General features: G+C 36.3%; 2 protein-coding genes across 4 annotated transcripts in view; one reads left to right on the top strand and one right to left on the bottom strand.

Moving 5' to 3' along the window:
- The window catches only part of LOC143287245 (mitogen-activated protein kinase kinase kinase 2-like), a 50,198-nt gene extending 41,599 nt beyond the window's left edge, over positions 1-8,599 (top strand). For all 3 annotated transcript variants that reach the window (XM_076595193.1, XM_076595206.1, XM_076595199.1), the window contains exon 16: positions 279-8,599. In XM_076595193.1, coding sequence (XP_076451308.1) covers positions 279-513 — 235 coding nt within the window. In that variant the 3' untranslated portion in view covers positions 514-8,599. The remainder of the gene's footprint in view (positions 1-278) is intronic.
- The window catches only part of LOC143287234 (malignant fibrous histiocytoma-amplified sequence 1 homolog), a 23,740-nt gene continuing 11,252 nt past the window's right edge, over positions 8,169-20,656 (bottom strand). The window contains exon 5 of the mRNA XM_076595182.1: positions 8,169-20,607. Within this exon, the coding sequence (XP_076451297.1) occupies positions 20,249-20,607 (359 nt within the window). The 3' untranslated portion in view covers positions 8,169-20,248. The remainder of the gene's footprint in view (positions 20,608-20,656) is intronic.

Below are 20,656 nucleotides of genomic sequence, written 5' to 3'. Positions count from 1 at the left end.
CAAGGTTTAGCTGAAAGGTGTATGTTATTCATTTGCTGCTTAACACATTAGATGGAACTGTATCGTAATTGCTTACTACCTGTAAGTGTCTGTGTGGTTGTGTTCTATTTGTTTTTTTGTTTTGTTTTATAAAATGCTTTAGTTGTTCAAGGTAATGACAGTCTATTTTTGGGAGAACTGAAGATGACTAATGTTAGTTTTTACCCTGCTGACTACAAGCTTTGTGGCTAATGTTAGTTTTTACCCTGCTGACTACAAGCTTTGTGGTTTGTGTGCAGGAGTGTTGGCTGTACACTGGTGGAGATGCTGACTGGCAAACCTCCTTATGGTGATTATGAACCCCTGGCAGCTATGTACCAAATTGTGTCCAACAAGCACCCCAAATACAAGCTCCCACCTCAGTGCTCAGTGCATGTGGAGAACTTCCTTCTGCTCACTTTCAAAACCACTGTCACTGACAGACCTTCTGCAGAAGACTTGCTTAAAGACAGATTTGTGAGGGATTTTACATAGCCTTATTTTGGGGATTGTGGTTAGATTGTGTGGAAGATCTGGTGACTTTTTTGAGCTTGAACTGTGCATGTCATTTGTGGTCTCAGAGCAGTAGAAGTGACAAAGAGATACAGTGGTTTGGAGAAGCGCCAGAGCTGTGCAGTTTTGTGAGTGTGTGTGTGGATGAGGCTGAAAGGGGTCATAGCTGCTGCGAGTTTGGTGCATTTTTCTGTGTTGTCTTCGTCCAGCAAAGATGAAATGTTGTTGTGAGGCTGTGATGGACCTGTGCAAAACATATACAGGTTACAGAGTGAGGGTCACTGGAGTATCTTACACAAGTGCAGATTCTGTTCTTGATCTCTGCTCCATCTGCATTGGTTATCACATGACAGCATATAGGACACTGCAGTGTTGTCTGGAACATACACTGCTGTGGAACAGTGGTGTATATATCTTGTGCATAATTACACTGGGAATACTGCAGAATGGAATTCTCTGGTGGGGTTTGAAGCAGAGCAGGAGGCTGTGTCAACAGACTGTCATGGGATGCACACATCATGACGCAGTGGCCAAAAGGATTACTCATCGGAATCTACAAAGATCTCCATTGTTAATAGAGAAATCATGTTACAATATTTTGTCATGCTTTTATTTCCTAGAGTTTGTCTAATTGGTCGCAATATATGGACAAGGAGTTGCATGATAATGAAAATGAGTTTAAGTGTACACCAGGAAAAACAAGTCTAAAGCATAATTGTTTTTTTTTGTTATTTTTATTTATAATTGGGTGTTTTTCTTAATCATCTGTGATTCAGAAGACTGCTATGAAAAGATCATATATTTTTCACTTAAGCTGTCAATAATTGGTAAGAACAGTCTTGGTCAACATTTATTTTGAAGATGAAGAGGTGTGGTAGTTACTTGAACGCAGAGCTGAAAGACAGACCAGAGCTTTTAATCAGTTCTTACATAGGCTTACAATCATAAACTGTGTTGAATTGCTAAGTTTTCATTATTTTACTATGGGGGAAAACAGAATGCATTTAAATAGCCATGCAGCCAGAGGCATGTTGTTGGAGGTGGCTTTTTTGTTTTTTTGTTTTTTTATAACAGGAATGTTTTTTAAATTTATGGCATTGTAGAAATTATGGAGAGCAGTGGGTTGGTTAAATCTGCTGTCTTAGTTAGGACTCTTGATATTTTTCCAGGCACAAGCATTTATTATGTAATGTTTAAATGTGTGCTAACGAAAGATCAAAAACAAAGCATTTGTGTAGAGAATTGAAAGAGTTGGTGAGGTCCCTCAAATCAGCAGTTGTATTGCATAATTTGCTTGACTATCCAAATCCTGTGGAAAACAATGCAGATTTCCACTACTTTCGCTAGTTTAAGGTAATGTATTGGGTGTCCCCAAAAAAGTGAACAGCTTTTTGACAAGTATTTTCTCAGTGACAGAGAAACCGAAACCATTGAAAATTTTCACACAGTAACCTTAGGGTACCATCAACAAGTCTGCAAAATATCTGAAAGTTCAGAGGAAAACTCACTTATTTCAGTTTATGCTCAGTGTGGCCTCCATTTCCTCCACGACTGAACAAAGCCATTTCTTCCAAGCAGAAATGCTTTTACGTATTTCTTCCACCGAAATCTCCTCTCGTGACATAATTATCCTGTCCTTTAACTTTCTCCTTCAGAGAGTCCCATATGGCATAATCCATTGGGTTACAGTCAGCACGTAGTGGAGGCCATTCATCCTTCTTGATGAATTCTGGTGTAGCCTCCTCCAGATGGGCCTGGGTTAGCCTCCTTGTGTGTGAAGGAGCCCCATCTTGCTGAAACACGTAATTGTTTCTAGGATAAAGACGCCTACAATCAGGGAGAAGATTGTCATCCAGTAACTGAATGTAGCTTTCACTATTAACCTTGGCTCTATCAGTGTCAGTAAAATGAATGTTTGTTTTTCCTTTCCAGGATACTCCAGCTGAAACCATTATCTTTTTTGAAAATCTAGAAGTCTCATGATAGAAGTGAAATGGCTGAATTTCTCGTTTCTGTTTCCCATAAATGTGATCATTTTGGCAATTTTTAGCTATCTCTAATGTAAAGTCTTCTTGTCTGTGAAAATGATCCTTTTCACATCAGTGGCTGAGTAGCAGTCATTTAAGTTACGGCAGCAAGTTTTTCTTTTCCCTCTAACATTTTGGTCCCTCCTTGATACCCATATCCTCTTGAAGGGTTTCAGCTCCAGTTCTTCCGCCATTCTTTGCACAGAAGACTTGCTCACTTGTAAATCACTTGCAACTTCTCTAAGAGATTTGTGGGTCCCTGGGTTCTCTTCCTGGGATTGAATCAGTTCTTCAACACGGTTCTTGTTCTCCTCCGAACATGCAGTCTTGGGTCTCCCACCATCTTCCCACCGCCAGTTTTATGTGCTACTGACCCTGTAGTGCATATTTTAGCGATAAGTCTATTTACAGTGACATGACTCCACCCCTTGCCTGGAAATTCCTTTACCATCCTTCCAACCCAGCCTTTGTCCTTGAAACAGTTTTCAATGGTAACCTTACCACTTTCACTCAAAGACATGGTTGATCCTTCCAAACTGAAACTTTGGACAGAACTGATTGAACAGATACAGACAACAATAAAAAAAATCAATAGACTTGACACCCAGACAGGCTGTTTTTAAACTGACACTGATTGACAGATACCAATACTTGGCAGCTGGCATGAACATGATGAAGGTCATATTGTACAGCTCTGATATTGGATTCTTTGACATGCTGTTTTGAATTTGACAATACTTGCATAATTTGATATTTTAGATATTTTGCAAACTTGTTGATGATACCCTAAGGTTAATGTATGAAAATTTTCAATGAATTTGGTTTCTCTGTCACTGGGAAAATACTTACCAAAAAGTGGTTCACTTTTTTTGGGACACCCGATTTGTCTCTCAAATAAATAAATGAATAAATACATAAAATGAGAGCAGTATATTGTACAAAACTATTCATTTTCTAATTTTACATGATGAAGTTAACAGCATACACACACACACACACACACACACACACACACACACATACATATAATTTGATATAGAAAAAAACAACCAACAGAGATTGGTAGGCTGCACTGACAATTTTTGTATCAATGTGTTATTTATTACAGACCAAAAAATAAAGAAGAATAATGTAATCTGGAATTCTGATTTTCAGTCTTTTTTTTTAGAAAATTTTTATATGATATGACAGATGTAACAAAGAACACTGTGAGTTAGGATGATGACAGTTGTATACTGTTGGTGATGCATACTGTGTTATTGCTTTTCTTTTCCTTGAAGATACATTTTTGTAATTAAAAAAAAAAAATTTTAGTGTGTCATTTTTTAAGCTCATTTCATGTTTCAAGAATTTAACTTGCTTGTATCACTGTGTCTTTCCATTATCTGATTGCTAAATGGCTAACTCACAACAGAGACACAAACATGTAATGCTAATACATAGACATACATTCACAAAGGTTTTCTCAAGTTAATATTTCTCATACATTGGCTGAGAGTTAAGAGAGTTGAAATGCATATCTGTTCTTAGTTCACTGGGGATGTCTTAAAATATAAGCCTTTCTTTTGTTTAAGCCTCTAAACATGGGAAATTTATGGAAACAATGTCAGAATTGAAGTTCACTTGTTTGTTAGTGCATCTGCCCACTCTTTTAATTTAGAAGAATATGTAACTACTGGTTGAGAACATTCAGCAATTCAGATTGAAGTATTGCATTTGACAGTAATGCATATTTGAATGGTTCCCAAAGCTAGTACATGTCTGAATATCACATTAGTAATTTATTAGTGGTTAATGTATTTTTAATTGTCATTTTGCTGTTAACTGTTTTACAATCACTGATTATCTGCAGCTCAAGACAATTGCTTGCGGATATGATATGTATGCATTTGTTCTATTTCATTTTTTTAATGTAACATTTATATAAATAATTACCTGCAACCAAAAACAAAGGACAACAAAAGAAATGCATGAATGAAAACTATATGTATATAGAAATATATATGTATCTGAAATGTGTTTGAATATTAATTATGCAAATAAGGAAGAGAAAAGCAAGAGTTCTTTACTGATTCACATAGTAAAGACATTAATTGGATGGTGCGTTTGTTTGCGCATATGTATACATGCGTATGTGTATGCTCACATACATGTGTGCACAATTGATTAATGAAAGAAATGCACTTAATGTTTTGATATGCAAACATTTCTTCTGACACCATTCAGCATGAGGCTGTGGTTTGTAAGCTTAGAGGTTTTAGTACTTACTTATTTTTGATGGAATATGCTTAAAATATTGATTGAATTAATGAGTGCAGTTTGGGTCTGTGTGTGTGTGCACGCTACATATCTTGACATTTGTCAAGTTTGTGTTCACAAAAATTGTTGGTAGAGGAAGTATCATCCATTACATTATCTTGAATTGAAATGTAATTATGTGCATGACTGGATAAATCTTTGGTCTGGCTGTCTTGTAGCTTGATCTTGTTTGTGTGTTGCTGTTTAACTAATGACAAGCATATTTTTTTTTACAGTAGGCATTACTCTACTTCTTGTCAGGCATTACTTTGTCATGAAATGTTCAGCACCATCATATTCCTGAGTTTGACATGTAAAATTGATGTATACTTGTTGAAACAATGCTAACTTTTTTTAGCATGTGTGGGGGTTGCTAGAAATGTGAAAAAATATTGCTGTGACTTAACATGGATCACAGTTTAACGTTTTGGGAGGGATAGTGAGGTTTGACCATGAGTTTTGCACTCAAGCTGAACTTTTATCATTTTCTGTTGTTCAGGACACATGTTTATGTCGTATTAGAATGACAGTGATCAGTTGTGTTCTTGTGTGGATGATACATCTGTAAAAGCAAATTTCTATCTGCTAGATTTAGAGTCCCCATGACTTACATGACTTGAAGATTCAGAGTGGTCTTGTGAACAGTATCCTCGGAATATTAAAAACATCTGGTCTGTCCCGTCATTTCAGTTATAATATAGCCTGCTCATTTGTCATAGGGACATTTGTCTTCACTTCGTGGAGTCTGAAATTCAAAATAAAGTTTTGGTTTTGTTGAAGAACCCCATTTTATAAACACTGCTTTGACGGGTGAAAACTGAAGAAAAATGTTTTGGGGGAATGGAGGGAGAGGGGCCATTTCATTTTGTGTATTTGGTGTACCTTTAAGGCATTACAAGTTGATAAAGATTTGAAGTTCATGGCTGGATTTTTCTTTCCTCTATGTTCCTAGGCTACAGCTTCCATAGTCATTTAATTCTATATATGGCTTTGGACTTTCGTGTTTGTTAAATTTGCCCTAGTTTTTAAGCAGCACAGTGATATGTGTAGACTCATCTGGAGTATTTTCATTTAACTCCAGAACTTTCTGAATTCCAACACTTGGAATATATCTTCCACAAACATACTTGATAAGCATGTGCATTTGAAAGGAATTGAGGCACAAATAGAATTGTGGAGCTGACCATCTGGATTTGAAAATCTCCACCTTAAACCCACCAGATGCCCCTGAGATCCAAACCATGATCCCTGAGGATGGACATTCATCGCTTACCATTCTGCTATTGTGCCCACCTAGACAGTGTGGTACTCGGAATATGTTCTATCAAAGCACAATCAGCACTAATGACTTGTTAAGTCTTGAGCAGGGATTACTGATGATGTCCTAGTTCTGTTTTATAAGAGACTGCATCAAATATAGCTGTCTGGGAAGTGAGATGTCCAGGGTCTGGGATTCAGGTTACATGCCAGCCAAGTTTTATTTTCTTTCTTCCCAAGTAGATATTGAGTAGTGGTCTGGGAACTAACCTTTTTTATAATTTTTTTTTTTTAAATTGAGATTCCATGACAGCTCTTTTTTTGTATGCATTTCATACTTGTAACAAAAACCCATGCCAGTTACTAACTAGAGGGCTGTCCTTGATAGAAATTCTTTAGAAAAAAAATACTGTTTGGTAACTGTGTAAGTGCAGAGAACAGAAAAAGAAAAAAAAGAAATTGTATCAAATATCAAATGACATTTTCTAATCAATTAATCAAAGCAAGTATGTTATTACATCTAATTGATAATAATATTGGTCATGTTCGTGGAAGTTTTGTCACACGTAAAAGCATGGTTGGATTTATTGTTAATATCTAATAAAATTGGCATCTTACACTGATCTAAACAGTAACTTCATTTTATGAAAGATAAATGGAAGCAGTACCTTACAAATGTTTTGTCATTAATGTTACAAACCAAACTAATTACAATATTTGTTTGCCAAGTAGAATGGAAATAAGTGATAAATCAGAATGTGTTTGCAGTGTTTTGTATGTGGATTCAAATATGAAAATGGTGCAATCCTTCATAGGTTCAACTGCATAAAGTCATAAACTCGGGTTTTGTTGACAGAGCCTGCATAGTGGAGTAACAGTTGCACTGTAATTCATGTTTAGGTACAGTTATCAATACTTTGATTTTTTATAACCAAATAATTTTAGTCGATTGAAATTAACGTATTTTCACCACAGTTATTCTTGTTGCACATTTAAAGTTTACAGTAAATAAAACAAGCCAACACCTTTTAAAAAGCTTATTTAGTTATAATTTCATTTTTATACTAATTACTAAATGCATGTGTGTACATGCTTGATACATACTATCATAGCCCAGTAATACATCTGCAGTTCTTTAATTCCCATTGTCAGAATCCTTAAATGTAAACTGATTACACAACAGCATAAACTTTCCAAATCAAAGAACATTTAGTAATTTAGCAGTGATCAGAACACCTCATCTCATATATTCATTTGGTGGACTGTTGTTGGGTTGTTTTTTTGTTTTTGTTTTTTTGTGCTTGTTTGCTTTGTTTTTGTCACATATTGGTCTTGAAGGCTTTGCCCCTTTATAAAAGATTGCTTTACAGGTGATTGATAAAGTGACAATAAACAGTATCCACAAAACTGTCAATATTCAAGTTCAAAAACCCACACCTGCAGTTGTACATGCTAGAATCAGATTTAATTTCCTGTCAGTTGTGGTTGGTTTTCAGGTCCTGTTAATCTTAGTCATTAGTTGCATGAGATAGTGTGGCTGTTTGGATTTTTCTTAACTGCCCTCCTTGGTGTTTGATAAAACATAACCACAATTTCTACCTCTAGAAAATTTATTGTGAAACAAAAATCATGTGATGGTGGTAAAGTAGGTGCAAGAACTCCCCTTTAGTTAAAGTTAGCTTTAATTTTCAAAAATTAAGTAAGATAAAAGTTGCAGTATACCAAACCAGCAAGTGGCCAGTGATGGATGGATTTTTTTCATGTCCTGTCAAAGTGCTGTGGAAAACTGGAACTAGAACTAACCTTTTCAATCCAAGGGGTTCTATTTTTAAAAGAATTTTTTTTTACAAGACTGGAGTAACTGTGCACTTCACAAGTCAGATCCCTGACCACAATTGCTTGGTGGTTTGTGTTATGCTGATTTTGCCAATCCATGAGCAGCAGTGAAAAGAAAACTGTTATACCTGCACCCAGCACTGTATCATTCTTGTTGTATTATTTGATATTATTTATGTGATGTGTACCCTGTGATGATGTTACATTGTTGGTTGTTTTTTTTTGTTTAATTTTTTAATTTTTTTTACTGTCTTCCTGCCATGGATCCCATCCCTCCTGTTTCCCCTGTCACTCATCGTCACCTGCATGTTGGTCACTTTTAACCATCTGCAGAATCAGACCAGTAGGTGTCCAGATCAGGTAGATGCAATGAAACGTTCAAGTGTCAGAGTAAGGCTTCCACTTGTTCATTGGATTGATTGGTTGAGTGTCCCCCCCCACCCCTTTCCTATGTGTGATAACAATGTAATATATCTAATCATAGTCCTCTGTGCATCCATAAAAATTGCTTTTGCGCTTTTCATAAGAAATGTCACTTTTGAGATACGGATTTTCCACATTAAAACATTGAGGGAATGTGTACATGGATACCACAAAGTTTGTCAAAATAACTTGAATATTGAATTTGTATTAAAACTTTAAAAATCTGATGGGATACTTTGTGTTCTCTTTGATTTCATTATGAAGACAACTTCACAGCCAGTTGCTGAAAGGAAATATGCATTCATTTATTCCTTTTGACCTGTCGTGTGACAGTAAGAACCATTCGTGCTCAACATGGTCAGATGCAGTTGGAAAATTTTGCTTTGTGACATGCATGATTTTGTCAAATATTACAGTTACACAAGATGGGAAGGTACTGGTACACAATATAGCAAGCATTAACAATCAGCTCTGCTGACAAGAAACGGGGCTCCATCTTTCACCTTCATCTTACCAATTATTATAAATAACACAAGTCTAAGGTTTTCAAATTCTTTTCATTCATTCTTCACTTGCTTATAACCCACACAAGACACTATCATCGTGGTTTTATTATAGCTAGTACCTCAAAGTTAACACCTAACACTGAAGAGATCAAAACTCATGCAAACACAAAATGCACACAACAAAACTGAAATCACTCTTCAAATACACCAATGTCAAATTCTCAGGTAGCTATGGTATCTGGGGAAAATAAAGAAAAAGCTAATTCTCAAACAACATCAAAATGGTTGATTCTTTCAACATCCAATTTCCAATTGTTTTTCATGTATGCTTAATTCAAGCATGGGTTAAAATCATCAGTTGTATACTTCACTGTGAATGCTTCTTACAAAATGGGTTGCGCCATCACATTAAGTGCATACTATCAAACTGGGTTTGGGTTGTGACACTCTTTGGAAAATCATCAGGGTTAGGAGTGCAAATTCAGCTTTCAGGAAATGAGACAAATTCAAAAAGTTAAAGGCTATCCTTGAGTGAAAAATTCACATCAATTATGAAGTACATTTTCATTCATCTAATTTGAGCTGGTAGCCTTGAGCACTGTGCTTTTAAGCTTTGTTTTTCAAATACAAAAGACTACCTGGCATTAAATTTCTTTCTAAATTGACTGTGTTTTGTTCTTTTAGCCTCACAAATGTATGAACATGCCATTGCATTAGTTCCAACACTCAGCTTAATTACAGATTGGCATGTAAGCTTACAGTTGGGCTAACAGCAAAGTGAGAAGCTGCATGACCACTGGTTTCTCCATTGCAATAGGAAGTCATTTACAACTTAGTCTTTTGTGAAGGATTATGACTCTCAAAGTAGGAAGAAAGACTGCACTGGCTTCAAGTGCTGCAGTTTGGGGGGGTAGTTGGCCTTTGGGAACCATCCCAACGCCAAATGTCCTAAAACCTTGGTCAAGAGAGTGGGGATGTAACTTGGGCAAGACGCTCTCCACCATAATCAAATTGTAGCCCAGATTGTTGGGGCAGCACTTACCTCTTCTACTGTGTGATGGTCATTCCAAAAACATTGCACATTTCTTTACCTATATTGATATGAGAATACTTGATACATGGCATGACCATATCTTATTTCATTCCTGTTTTAGTATCCATTCAAAACATTTTAAAAAACTGATGTGGCAGTGGTAAACTCATTTTATGGACTTGTGTTCAAAGAAAACAACAAAAAAGTGCCTTTTCAACATGTGTATGAGGACTGTGACAAAACAATTTGTCCCCACTCACTACCACAGACTTCTCTACCCTAAAAATGTTTGGAGCAAAAAGCGTGGATTGCAAATATTTCTGGGTTGTTGTTTTTTTGTTGTTTTTTGTTGTTGTTTTTTAAATACTTTTTTTTATGTTATAACAAAATAATAACAAAAATTAAAGTGATAAATTGTGGCCTTGTGCTTCATTTTTGACAGAGTAAAACCAAGTAGCTGTGGAACAAAACAAGTATTCTGAAACTGTGAGAAGCAAAACCCACATCATTGCAATGATTCATAAACAATTCAAAGCATCAAAGCATTTTCAGTCAAAGTAACAATTCAGATTCTTGTAAGAACTTCTGTACCAGGTTTTTGGTACATTCAACACCATTGGCATAAACAGTTCCAGTCTTGTTATTTAACAATCTATTCCTCTTCAATTAATTCTCTGAACTATCCATTGCATCTGACTTAAAATTATTTCCACCGATTCCACTTTAATGTGCACATACATATGTATGTACAGGCGTGCATATAGTCACAAACAAGCAAATACAACTTAGTGCACAAATCCAAACAAGACAAATTATGCATGCGAACTGAGGGCATCTAATGACACTTTGTAGCCTGAAGTGCAAGAATCCACATGTTTCTGTTCAGACTTCACAGCAAACAAGACTAATTTTGAATGCTGATGCTGATAAATGGTTGGAGAATGATCGACTATCATTACAATCTTTCAAGATCAATTATGACATTCACCCAAAGACAATGAAATCAATAAACATACATCTACATGAATGATTAAAACGAAAAAGGAAAGAAAGGTATTTGTGCCTGTTTATTGTATATTGTTACTTATAATCCAGCTGACCACGTTGGGCCATATCAAGACTGTCAAGCCATACAAATGCTCAACATGTCAAAACAAAAGTAACATCTACAACAACAACAAAAGAAGAAAAAAACAAGAAACCACCCTGACATACTCACAAAATAGTTTATGACATTATCCTAACCGTATAGCTCCTCAGGGTAAATCAGACTAGGCTGTGCAGAGGATGTCAGCCTTCCACTTATTTTATCCCCAAAAAAGTGTCAAGGCTTGCTCGAAAAAAAAAGAAAGGGGGATGGATTGGGAAGGCAGAAAAAGCAGACAACAGTGCAGGAAGAAAAAAGGCAGAAATAAAGAGAGCAACAGAAAAGAGGAAATTTCCAGCAAAGAATTTTCAGGTGGGGATGCTATTCATTGAAAGACCCCCGGCATCTACGCAAGTGGTAGTTGTGCCTATTAGAATCACTGGGTAATTTGCTTTTAAAACACACATCAAAAAACAACATAAAAATACAGAATAGGCCACCCACATTGATTCCCTCCAGTTCAGAAAAAAACGACTGAAGACAAAAGCTAATATGTCTTTAGTATTGATAACGTGACCTTTTCACAATAAAATCATAAAAACTGGCATGGTACCTGTGGGACTGAAAAGAAAGAAACTAAAAAACAATTTTAGATTTCAATATCAAACACTACACTACAGAATGTGATGATCAAACCATATTAAAGAGTGAACTCAGTTAGGCTACATAAATTAACATGGGTGAGCAACGAGACAGTTACATATTACTTCCAGTGCCTGTGGCAGTTTAATCCACATGTGACTTGAATGATGAATGCTTTGGAATTTAATCCACATGTGACTTGAATGATGAACGCTTTGGAACCTACAATTTCTAAAAACACATGTTTTTCTGTCTATCCAGTTTCATCAAAGACAGCATCAGTTCCATCTATACACTAAAGACCAAATATTAACTTCAAAGTTCCCACAATACTTGTCAGTATTTGGCTAGTTATGGAACACACACACACACACGAGCGCACGTCATAAACAATCCCTGGAAATAGCAAGGCTGCCTATACAATGGGGTAAAACTGGTCAAACATACAAAAGCTCAGAGGACATAAAACCGATAGTGTAGAGAGAAACTTGGCTTCTAGTTTTTCTGCACAGATTTTGAAATTTTGCAATCAGTCCAAGTTGCATCAAAACTGGTTCAGCAATTTAAAAAGCTGTAAGTAATTTTGAGTACACATGGACCCATTATTCCCTGGGACGCTGAGCCCTGCTGATGCCAATGGGATTCTTTTTCTCTTTTCTTTGCCAACAAGATTCTAAGGACATGACAGTTTGACAGGATGGCACTTTTCAGTTCAATTAAGATGAATGCCCAGTAAACTGCAAAGAGCCAGGTCAGTGCCTAAAACACACACAAAACTGGCCAACAAAAGAAAATGTCAAACATCAAAACCTGTATCAAGTCTGAACGAAAAAACAACAACAGACAAACTAGGAGGTAAATTATTGTCAAAGCAAATAAACATAGATTTTGCCTCGGGCATTGGCCATTCAAAACATATTTCTCATCAGAGGGTAAAAAATGAACAAACAAACAAGCAGCAACAACAACAACAAAATAAATAAATAAATAAAAGGAATTAAAAAATACACAGTCCATCAAAAATGCATAAAAATCACACACCAAGTAATTATAATGTTTTATTGTTTATTGTTGCTTATAGTCTAACCACACAGGGCCATATCAGGACTGTCAAACCATACAAATGCTAAACTGCATCAGCACTAAGCTGTCACCTCAACGCACACAAAATAAAAACTACCTGACAAACCCACAAAACACAATTCATAACACATTATCCAAACCATTTAGCTCCTTTGGGCAAATGGCAAATAAGGCTATGATGTGCTGAGGATGTCAGCCCTTCCGCTTAATTTATCATCCCCAGATTACAAAAATTCATAAAAAGGAAAAAACAATACTAAAAAGGCAGACAAAAAATACATTAAAAAAAGGGCTATATAGGCGAATTAGACAGCAGAATAAACAGCTAATGCCCATCCCAGTGTTTACAATTTCACTACCTAATTGCCAGAGCAAAACAGCACAGACAGTACATCACAGACTTCGGTATAGAGAAAAAAATGTATCAAGGCTTGCTTGAAAAAAGGAAACGGGAATGGACTGGGAAGACCGAAAAAGCTGACAGCAGTGAAGGAAGAAAAAAGGCAGAAATATAGAGAGAAATAGAAAAGAGGAAATTTATAGCACAGGTGGGGATGAAAGACCCCTGGCATCCCCATGGGGAATTATAAAGTTTGAAAAGTGCCATAAATATAGGAGTTTCAGAACGCAGACAGTGAGGGAAAAGAAGAAATTCAAAGCACAGGCTTTCCAGGTAATGACACTGTTATATGCTGAAAAATTCCCCACCACCTCCATGAGGGTTTCTGTATAGCGCTCACCACCTGGCTCTTGAGCTTGTTCAGCAAACTTCTGATAGCACACAGACAAGAACAGGAGAGTGTTTGATTACCTTGCTTTCCGTACGGTGGCAATTTCCATTATGTACACAACTTAGAAACTACACCCAAAATAAATAATCATATGACAGAACAAAACCAACTATCAACAAAAAAGGACTGGAATCAAAATGAAGGAACAACTGAACACAGTTTCTCAGTTCTTTACCCTAAAAGAGGAAATTGTTATGAAATGGAAGCACACACAAACAAAGAATGAAATGAAGCACACACAAACACAGCAATGCAGCCAACAGGCTTCTGTTGTAGTTTTAGCAAGTCAAAACTGACAGAAATTACAATATGTACATTTCAACGACTTGACCAAGAAAATTATGTAACACATTATGGCATATTACATGCATTCTTCAACTAATGAAATAATTTTGTGATAGAAATTGTCACATTTTTATTTGAGAGCACAAGTCAAGATAAAATGGTTTAATCCTGGAAAAAAAAAAGTTTAAAAAAAAAAAAAAAAAAAAAATCATAAAAAGGGATTCAGTAAGGAAAAAAAACTTCCTTTCCAAACATTTGCTGATATGCTATATAAAATCAGGGAAAAGTGTATATGTACATGAATCCTTAGCATACATTGTCAACAAATGAACGATTAAGTGTCTGCTCAGGCTACTGACTGAACACCCCTTTTCAAACAGGAATCACAGTTCCACAACACCAGAAAATCAAGTACAGACAGCAAACCTGTACAAGAGTCAATCACAACAGTCACAACATAATGCTGGCTCTGCAGCTGCACATAAAATTATTGGCCAGTGATGACGAACCTTAAAAGCAAACAATAAGCACTCAGATTACCAGCATGTTGGTATTATATTTGCACATAATATCAGACTACTTGAGAATGTTAAAAACATGGACAATGAATATTCAAATTAATGTACGGTAAGACTACTAAAATATTGGCATTACAGTTATACACAACATCAGACCAGAAGACAGATTTTCAAGGCAAAGTCAATGAATGTTAGGATTAATATCATTTGTGATTTAGCTACCTATGCATCTCATCTTCAACTCCTGAGAAAAAGATAACACATGTTCATTTTGTTATCATTTCCCTTTGCAAGTGTTGACTATTAAGGCTACAAGAAGATTAAAGTATCATTTTAGCTTGTACTAAGATTCAACATACAGGCTCAAGATTCTTTTTACAAAACAAGAATGAAATGACCACTTGCATAAATTTACATCATTATTTCCATATTCAGCTATTTCGCTTTAGGATTCTTTTCTAAGTAACACCATTTACCACACACACTGTATGATGTTACTTAAGTTTCATGACAAAACTTCAAATTAAGGTATTTATTTTACTTAAGAAAACTATGGCCTTCAAATTTCAGTAATGCACAATTCTTCAATAAAAGACAACAAAATTTAACATCTACAAATCAAATTATTCTCTATTTAATCAAACATCCACCACTTAATCAATTCTGTGCAATTTAACCTTAGAACACAATTCACATAAAATACGAAATAGTTGAGATGATTTGAAAGTCTACTGTCCCTAAACGAAAACTTAGCAGCAAGAAAATTTCAAAAGAATGCTCCTCAGCATGTTTGATTCTCAATTCATCACATTCTCGTGGTCTCATGTTTTAAACAATATGAAAGTTGACAGATTTATGTAGTAAACATTGTGAATAATTAAACAGTTCAAACTGCAGACAATAATGATTGACAAAATTAAAACTGAATTTTGTGCTTGAGCCCAATCATGGTGAACATCTCCACTATTTGTTTCCCTTTGATCACACTGTCATCAAAATACCTTGCCAGTTCAGCAAATTGACTGCCAAATAAATAAACAGTGGATAGTTTTTGAGAGCTCTAACTGTATTTACAATTCTCACAGTCACCTTGTTCTGGGCTACAGGTTCCTGACGACGAGCGCGTTCATTCAGTTTGAAATATGCCCCCCAAAATTAGCCCAATGATATGAAATATGCCCCCTAAATTTGCCCATCAATATGAAGCTTGAGTGTGTTCCCGTCCTGACAACATATGCTTTTACAGTAAATGTAATGAACTATTTCTCGTGAAAGGAATAAACTGATCATTTATCTTTGAATGCTTGTGGAAGTCCTAACCAGTCAATGGATTTTATCAAATACTTCCTGAGGCAGTCCAAAGACTATCACAACAGGGACCATTTCAAAGTTTAGTTTTCATTGAGTCTTCTTCATTAATGGTGACCACTTTTTAGACATTGGTAATCTTTTCCATGTTTCATAGTCTCATGGTTGCATGTTTTTGGAAATTTGTTTGTTTGTTTGTCTTAGTGTTTGGAATTTCTTTTGTTTGTTTGTTTTTTCTTTTGTTGTTGTTATCTGTACAAACACATGTGACCACATTGTTTTTGATTTTGAATCAGACTTTGTTGCTGAAGAACTACTTTTACATGTGACCGCATTGCTTTTGATTTTAAGTCAGACCTTGTGCTAAGAACCACAGTGACTGCATATAATGGATGAAGTCAATTTTCACAGAATGCATATTAACTGATCACACTAATGGAATATAGCGACAAAAATAAGATAAGCATTTATGTTTTTTGGTGGGTCAGACACCCTGCCAAAATTTACTGGCTGTTGCATAGTAAATGATTTTCTGATACTAATTAACTGAAGTGAGCTATCTACTTTTTATGCTTTCTTGAACTTCATCTTTTAAACATACACACACATGCACATTTCAAATACACTTTTTTTTTAATCAAAAACAAAAAATATCATGATATCAAAAGCGATAAGGTGCTGATTTTCTTAGTGATCAAAAACAAGCTTTAAAACACAATTCACTGCCATGCCAGTTATCCCAGAAAAAGTGTGCTATTAAAAGAAGCACACTACTGGCTACTTTTAGGTGACATTATTCACAAAGAAATGGTAGTGATATCACAGGCATGGAAATGTGCAGAGAGGAAAGTAAACCACAATATGAGCAGGAAACATTTCAGTGCTTTTGGACTGGGAAACATTTTACAACTTCCAAGCACATCAAACACAAAAACACACAAACTTTGTCACATAATCCATTTGTGTGCCATGCTCTGAATTCTCAAGCCAACAAACTTATACTGGGAGACAAAAATCGTGAACAGCAACATAAACCAATGCATTTAGTCAGGCCTTGAGTGCATCCATATATATTGGTGAACCTATTAGAGTGGATTCATTCCACAGAATTTTACCCGAGGACAACACTTATTTTGCCAAGCATTTTTATTCAGTGCGCCAAATATGTGCTGCACATACTGGGCCTCCATTTATTGTCTCATTCAAATGAGTAGATGCTCAGTTTGGTTTTCCAGTCAAACTTGGGAGAAAGGGCGTGACTAGGATTCAAATCCAGACCCAAAGGACACTGTGTTGGCAGAGAAGTGTCTTAAACATTCTGCCACCTTCCTCACATGTCGTCATATTAAGTCAAACAACTCAGTCTGCAGAAGGATGATGAATGTTCCTCTTTCTCCACTGTCTCCTCCTTCTAACCATTAGCGTTTCAACACTGATAAAATATGCTGAAATATTTAGCTGGAAAAGGGCAGCACTTACGCCATCACTGGCACTGCCTCTGATAAATCCTTACCCTTAATGTCAGCATAATCAACAGGTTTTTTGTATGGAGACAGCTGCAGTTGATGCTTTTACCACAGATTCATGTAACAAGATCATTTTCAAAATTCATTTCAAGCAACAGCTGGAAAACACATAAATGTAAACATGTTTCAAATATCATATGTAGAATATTTTCTAACTCATTAAGAAAGCATTTTGTATTTTACATGCAGCGCTGGTGCATCTTGCTTATCATTTTTCAAGCGATAAATCACATATTTTCTTTTACTGCTTTTCCTTGAATTTCACAATAAAACCTTTTCCAGCTAACATATGCTGTCATGCCCTTCACAACTTTATCTTCTTCTGTGTTTGTGGACTGCAACTCCTTGTTCACTTGTATTTATGATACCCATGGGCTTATATGTCGATCACCGTTTTTATTCCACCATTAAGTCAGCTATACTCTGTTTTCTGTGGAAGCCTGTGCTGGGTACATTTGTTTCCATAACCCATTGAATGCTGACATTGATAACATGATCTATAATGTGCATGTCTGACTGTTTATAACTATACATACAGACAATGGAGATGAAGGCATCAGCAAAGATACCAATCTCAGAGATTGGAAATACTGATCTCCACCCTCAACCCACCAGCTGCTTCAACTGAGATTCACATTCAGGACCCTCTCACATTGAAAGTCCAATGTTCTCAGTCTAACCAGATGGCTACTGTGCTCATCACAATCTGATCTTATACACAGTGTCTTCCCTGTCCTGTTCTTTCTTCCTTCCTTTCTTCTACAGTCCCGAGCTGTTCTTGTGAAAATCACCATTTCTTGCCATCTTCCAATAATTCTACTGTCAAGAAAATATACTGGTGCTGGCAGCTATTGCATTACACAGCACATGGCAGAATAAAATCAAATGAGGTCAGATCTATGGTATTATCATTCATTCCTTGTCTGTAGGAAGTTTTACACTCCACCATATCAAATGCTTGTCACATCCTGACCCTTAAAAAATCTGAAGCAAACCAAAGCTGACGGTTGTGACCATAGAGCACTTAAAATCAAACGTGAGAAATGCAATCTGGCATCAAATAAACCATGTCAATCCCTGAACACACATATCTAATTAAAGTGACTATAAAAAAAATCCTTTTCCAAAAAGAGGTCACAGCTGGTAAGCAAAATTTGTAAAAGAGTGTTGTGGCAAAGCCAGATGATGACCTCTGTTCTTCCTTGATACCAGGTCAGGAAACTCTCCATTATTTACAGGTACTCACTGGTCTCTAGGTACTTGCTTGTTTGTTTTTTTAATTGCAAGTAAAAAAAAAAAATGTTTAACATGATTTACATGATAAACAGATCTACTTGTTTACATGATTCACATAACAGATTTGTATCAGTAACTTTGCACTTTTTTTTTCAGTGATGACACACTCTTAAGACATATGACTGCATGAAAGAAACAAGTATGACATATCTACCCCATACATATAGTAGTGATCACATATTTACATTTACACTGCAGAATAACACGTGATAACAGCATGTTGCATGAAAAATCAAACCATCAGGAATAAAAGCCTATGGCTCAGCCTGTGCTGTATTCAGAAGAGATTCACTGCATTTGATCTCATGAGTGCTCCGATCTTCACAACACTAACACTTCTGGGTGGCTGTACATCATATGCCCAAAGTGGAAAACAGATATAATGAAACAATATGTAACATGTATCTGAGATATGCTGTTGGATATGGGTCTTGTAACCATCCATGAAAAAACATTGAGCTCTTATTGTGCAATCACTTCCTTCACTGCAGCCCACACTGAATAAAATGGTGCATATTTTTCACTAGTTACTCACATTCAATAATAAATATGACAACATATTACTTATGTGAAAAGAACACAAACAGCAATCCTGCTGTAAGATGAAACATTACATAACTAATGTGATGTAAACTGATTGAAGGATGTAGGTGTAAGAGATTACATGGTCAAACAATATCATAAGGGTAACGCATGTTTTTGACATTCTGATGTCATGGCAACATTATAGTTGATACAGCTTATGCAAAAGTTTAAACAGTCTGAAGGAAGTGATACAGCAGGAAAAGTAGCTTCTTTCAAGTGTACAGCATGAATGCAAGTTATGAAAGTGCCAGAGCACAATGAAAAGTAAAGGGGAGTGGCAGCTGTGATAAAGGTAGCAAGTAGTATACTCTGGTAATACTAAAATATTGTTGCTTGTATCAGTATCTAAAGCCCAACAAACAGGTATATAGATTCTATATTTCTATGTCAAGAACAACTTGGCACCATTAGAACAAGTGGCTTAACAGGGCAATGGAACCTAGATACGACAGGAAACACCCACCTGGCACCATCTGACAAATCAGAATCCCCTGAATAAATGGTAAGTACTAGCAACAAGATCTAAATCAATGTATCAGACAAGCCTCTCACAAGAAAAAAAGGTGGAGCTGGATTCTACAAATGCTATACTGAAATTAGCAGTATAACAAGCTGAAATGGATGGAAGGAGTTTGTGTACAACTGACCGATACTAAACTCTAGGCACAGATTTTGGATTCTTCCCACTGAAGCATCTTGTTCATTGCCTGAAATGCTTTTACTTGTTGTAAATCTTTCTCTTAAGTTCAATGCCACAATCTCAATCCAACACTTAACCAATTTCATCACTTTTGCAAAGATATCTAAAACAAGGAATATCAATGTTAGATGCAAACATAGTGATAAACATAAAAAGCATATTATTGCTTTAACTCCAGTGATCTTTCCTCAACACAAACAAGCAAGTAAATTCACAAAATCAGACTGATTAAGACTAATCATAATCATAGTGGAGTTTTAAAAAATTCAGTAAAACAAAACAGGAAAGAATTTCAGCAGACACAATTTCAGTTACCATGCAAAACTCATCTATGACTGACTTTACAAATTCACATTTATTTGGCTTCCACAATATCTAAAATATAGGGTAGAGAGGCACAGTAAATAAACAGATAAACTGCTATCACATGTTATGACTGAACACAACCAAACTCTTCACCCAATCACAGAACCCTTGCAAACGACAGTCATCCACTGTCTCAACCAAGAACGCGTCCTACTCTTTCACCTCCAAGTGGAACTTTGTCTGCAATTCTTCCACCAGCTGAAACTTCTCAATCCCATCTTGCTGAAGGGCATGCAGAAGCTGACGAATCTTGCCCACCTCCCTTCCTCCTCCCTCCCTGTTGGCGTCACCTTCTCCATCATCCCACACATCCAAGGCGTTGTTGTTGGTGTTGAGAGGCAGGTCGCGCCATATGCGCAGAGCCTCCAAGATCTGCTGGTATGCATTGCGCATGGACATCTGGATCTGCTCCACCTTCTCCTGCCGCAAGCCCAGCTGCAGGGCGAGCAGGGTCCACTCAAAGCCCAGTCGTGTCGCGATGAATGCCAGCCCCGCCTCCGACAACAGTCCTGAACCAAACGACAAAATCTTTTTTATCTCCCCCTAAAAAAATATTTA

This window comes from Babylonia areolata, chromosome 1 (genome assembly GCF_041734735.1).
Source record: "Babylonia areolata isolate BAREFJ2019XMU chromosome 1, ASM4173473v1, whole genome shotgun sequence".
Classification (NCBI taxonomy): domain Eukaryota; kingdom Metazoa; phylum Mollusca; class Gastropoda; order Neogastropoda; family Buccinidae; genus Babylonia; species Babylonia areolata.
This window is presented reverse-complemented; position numbering and strand designations above follow the sequence as displayed.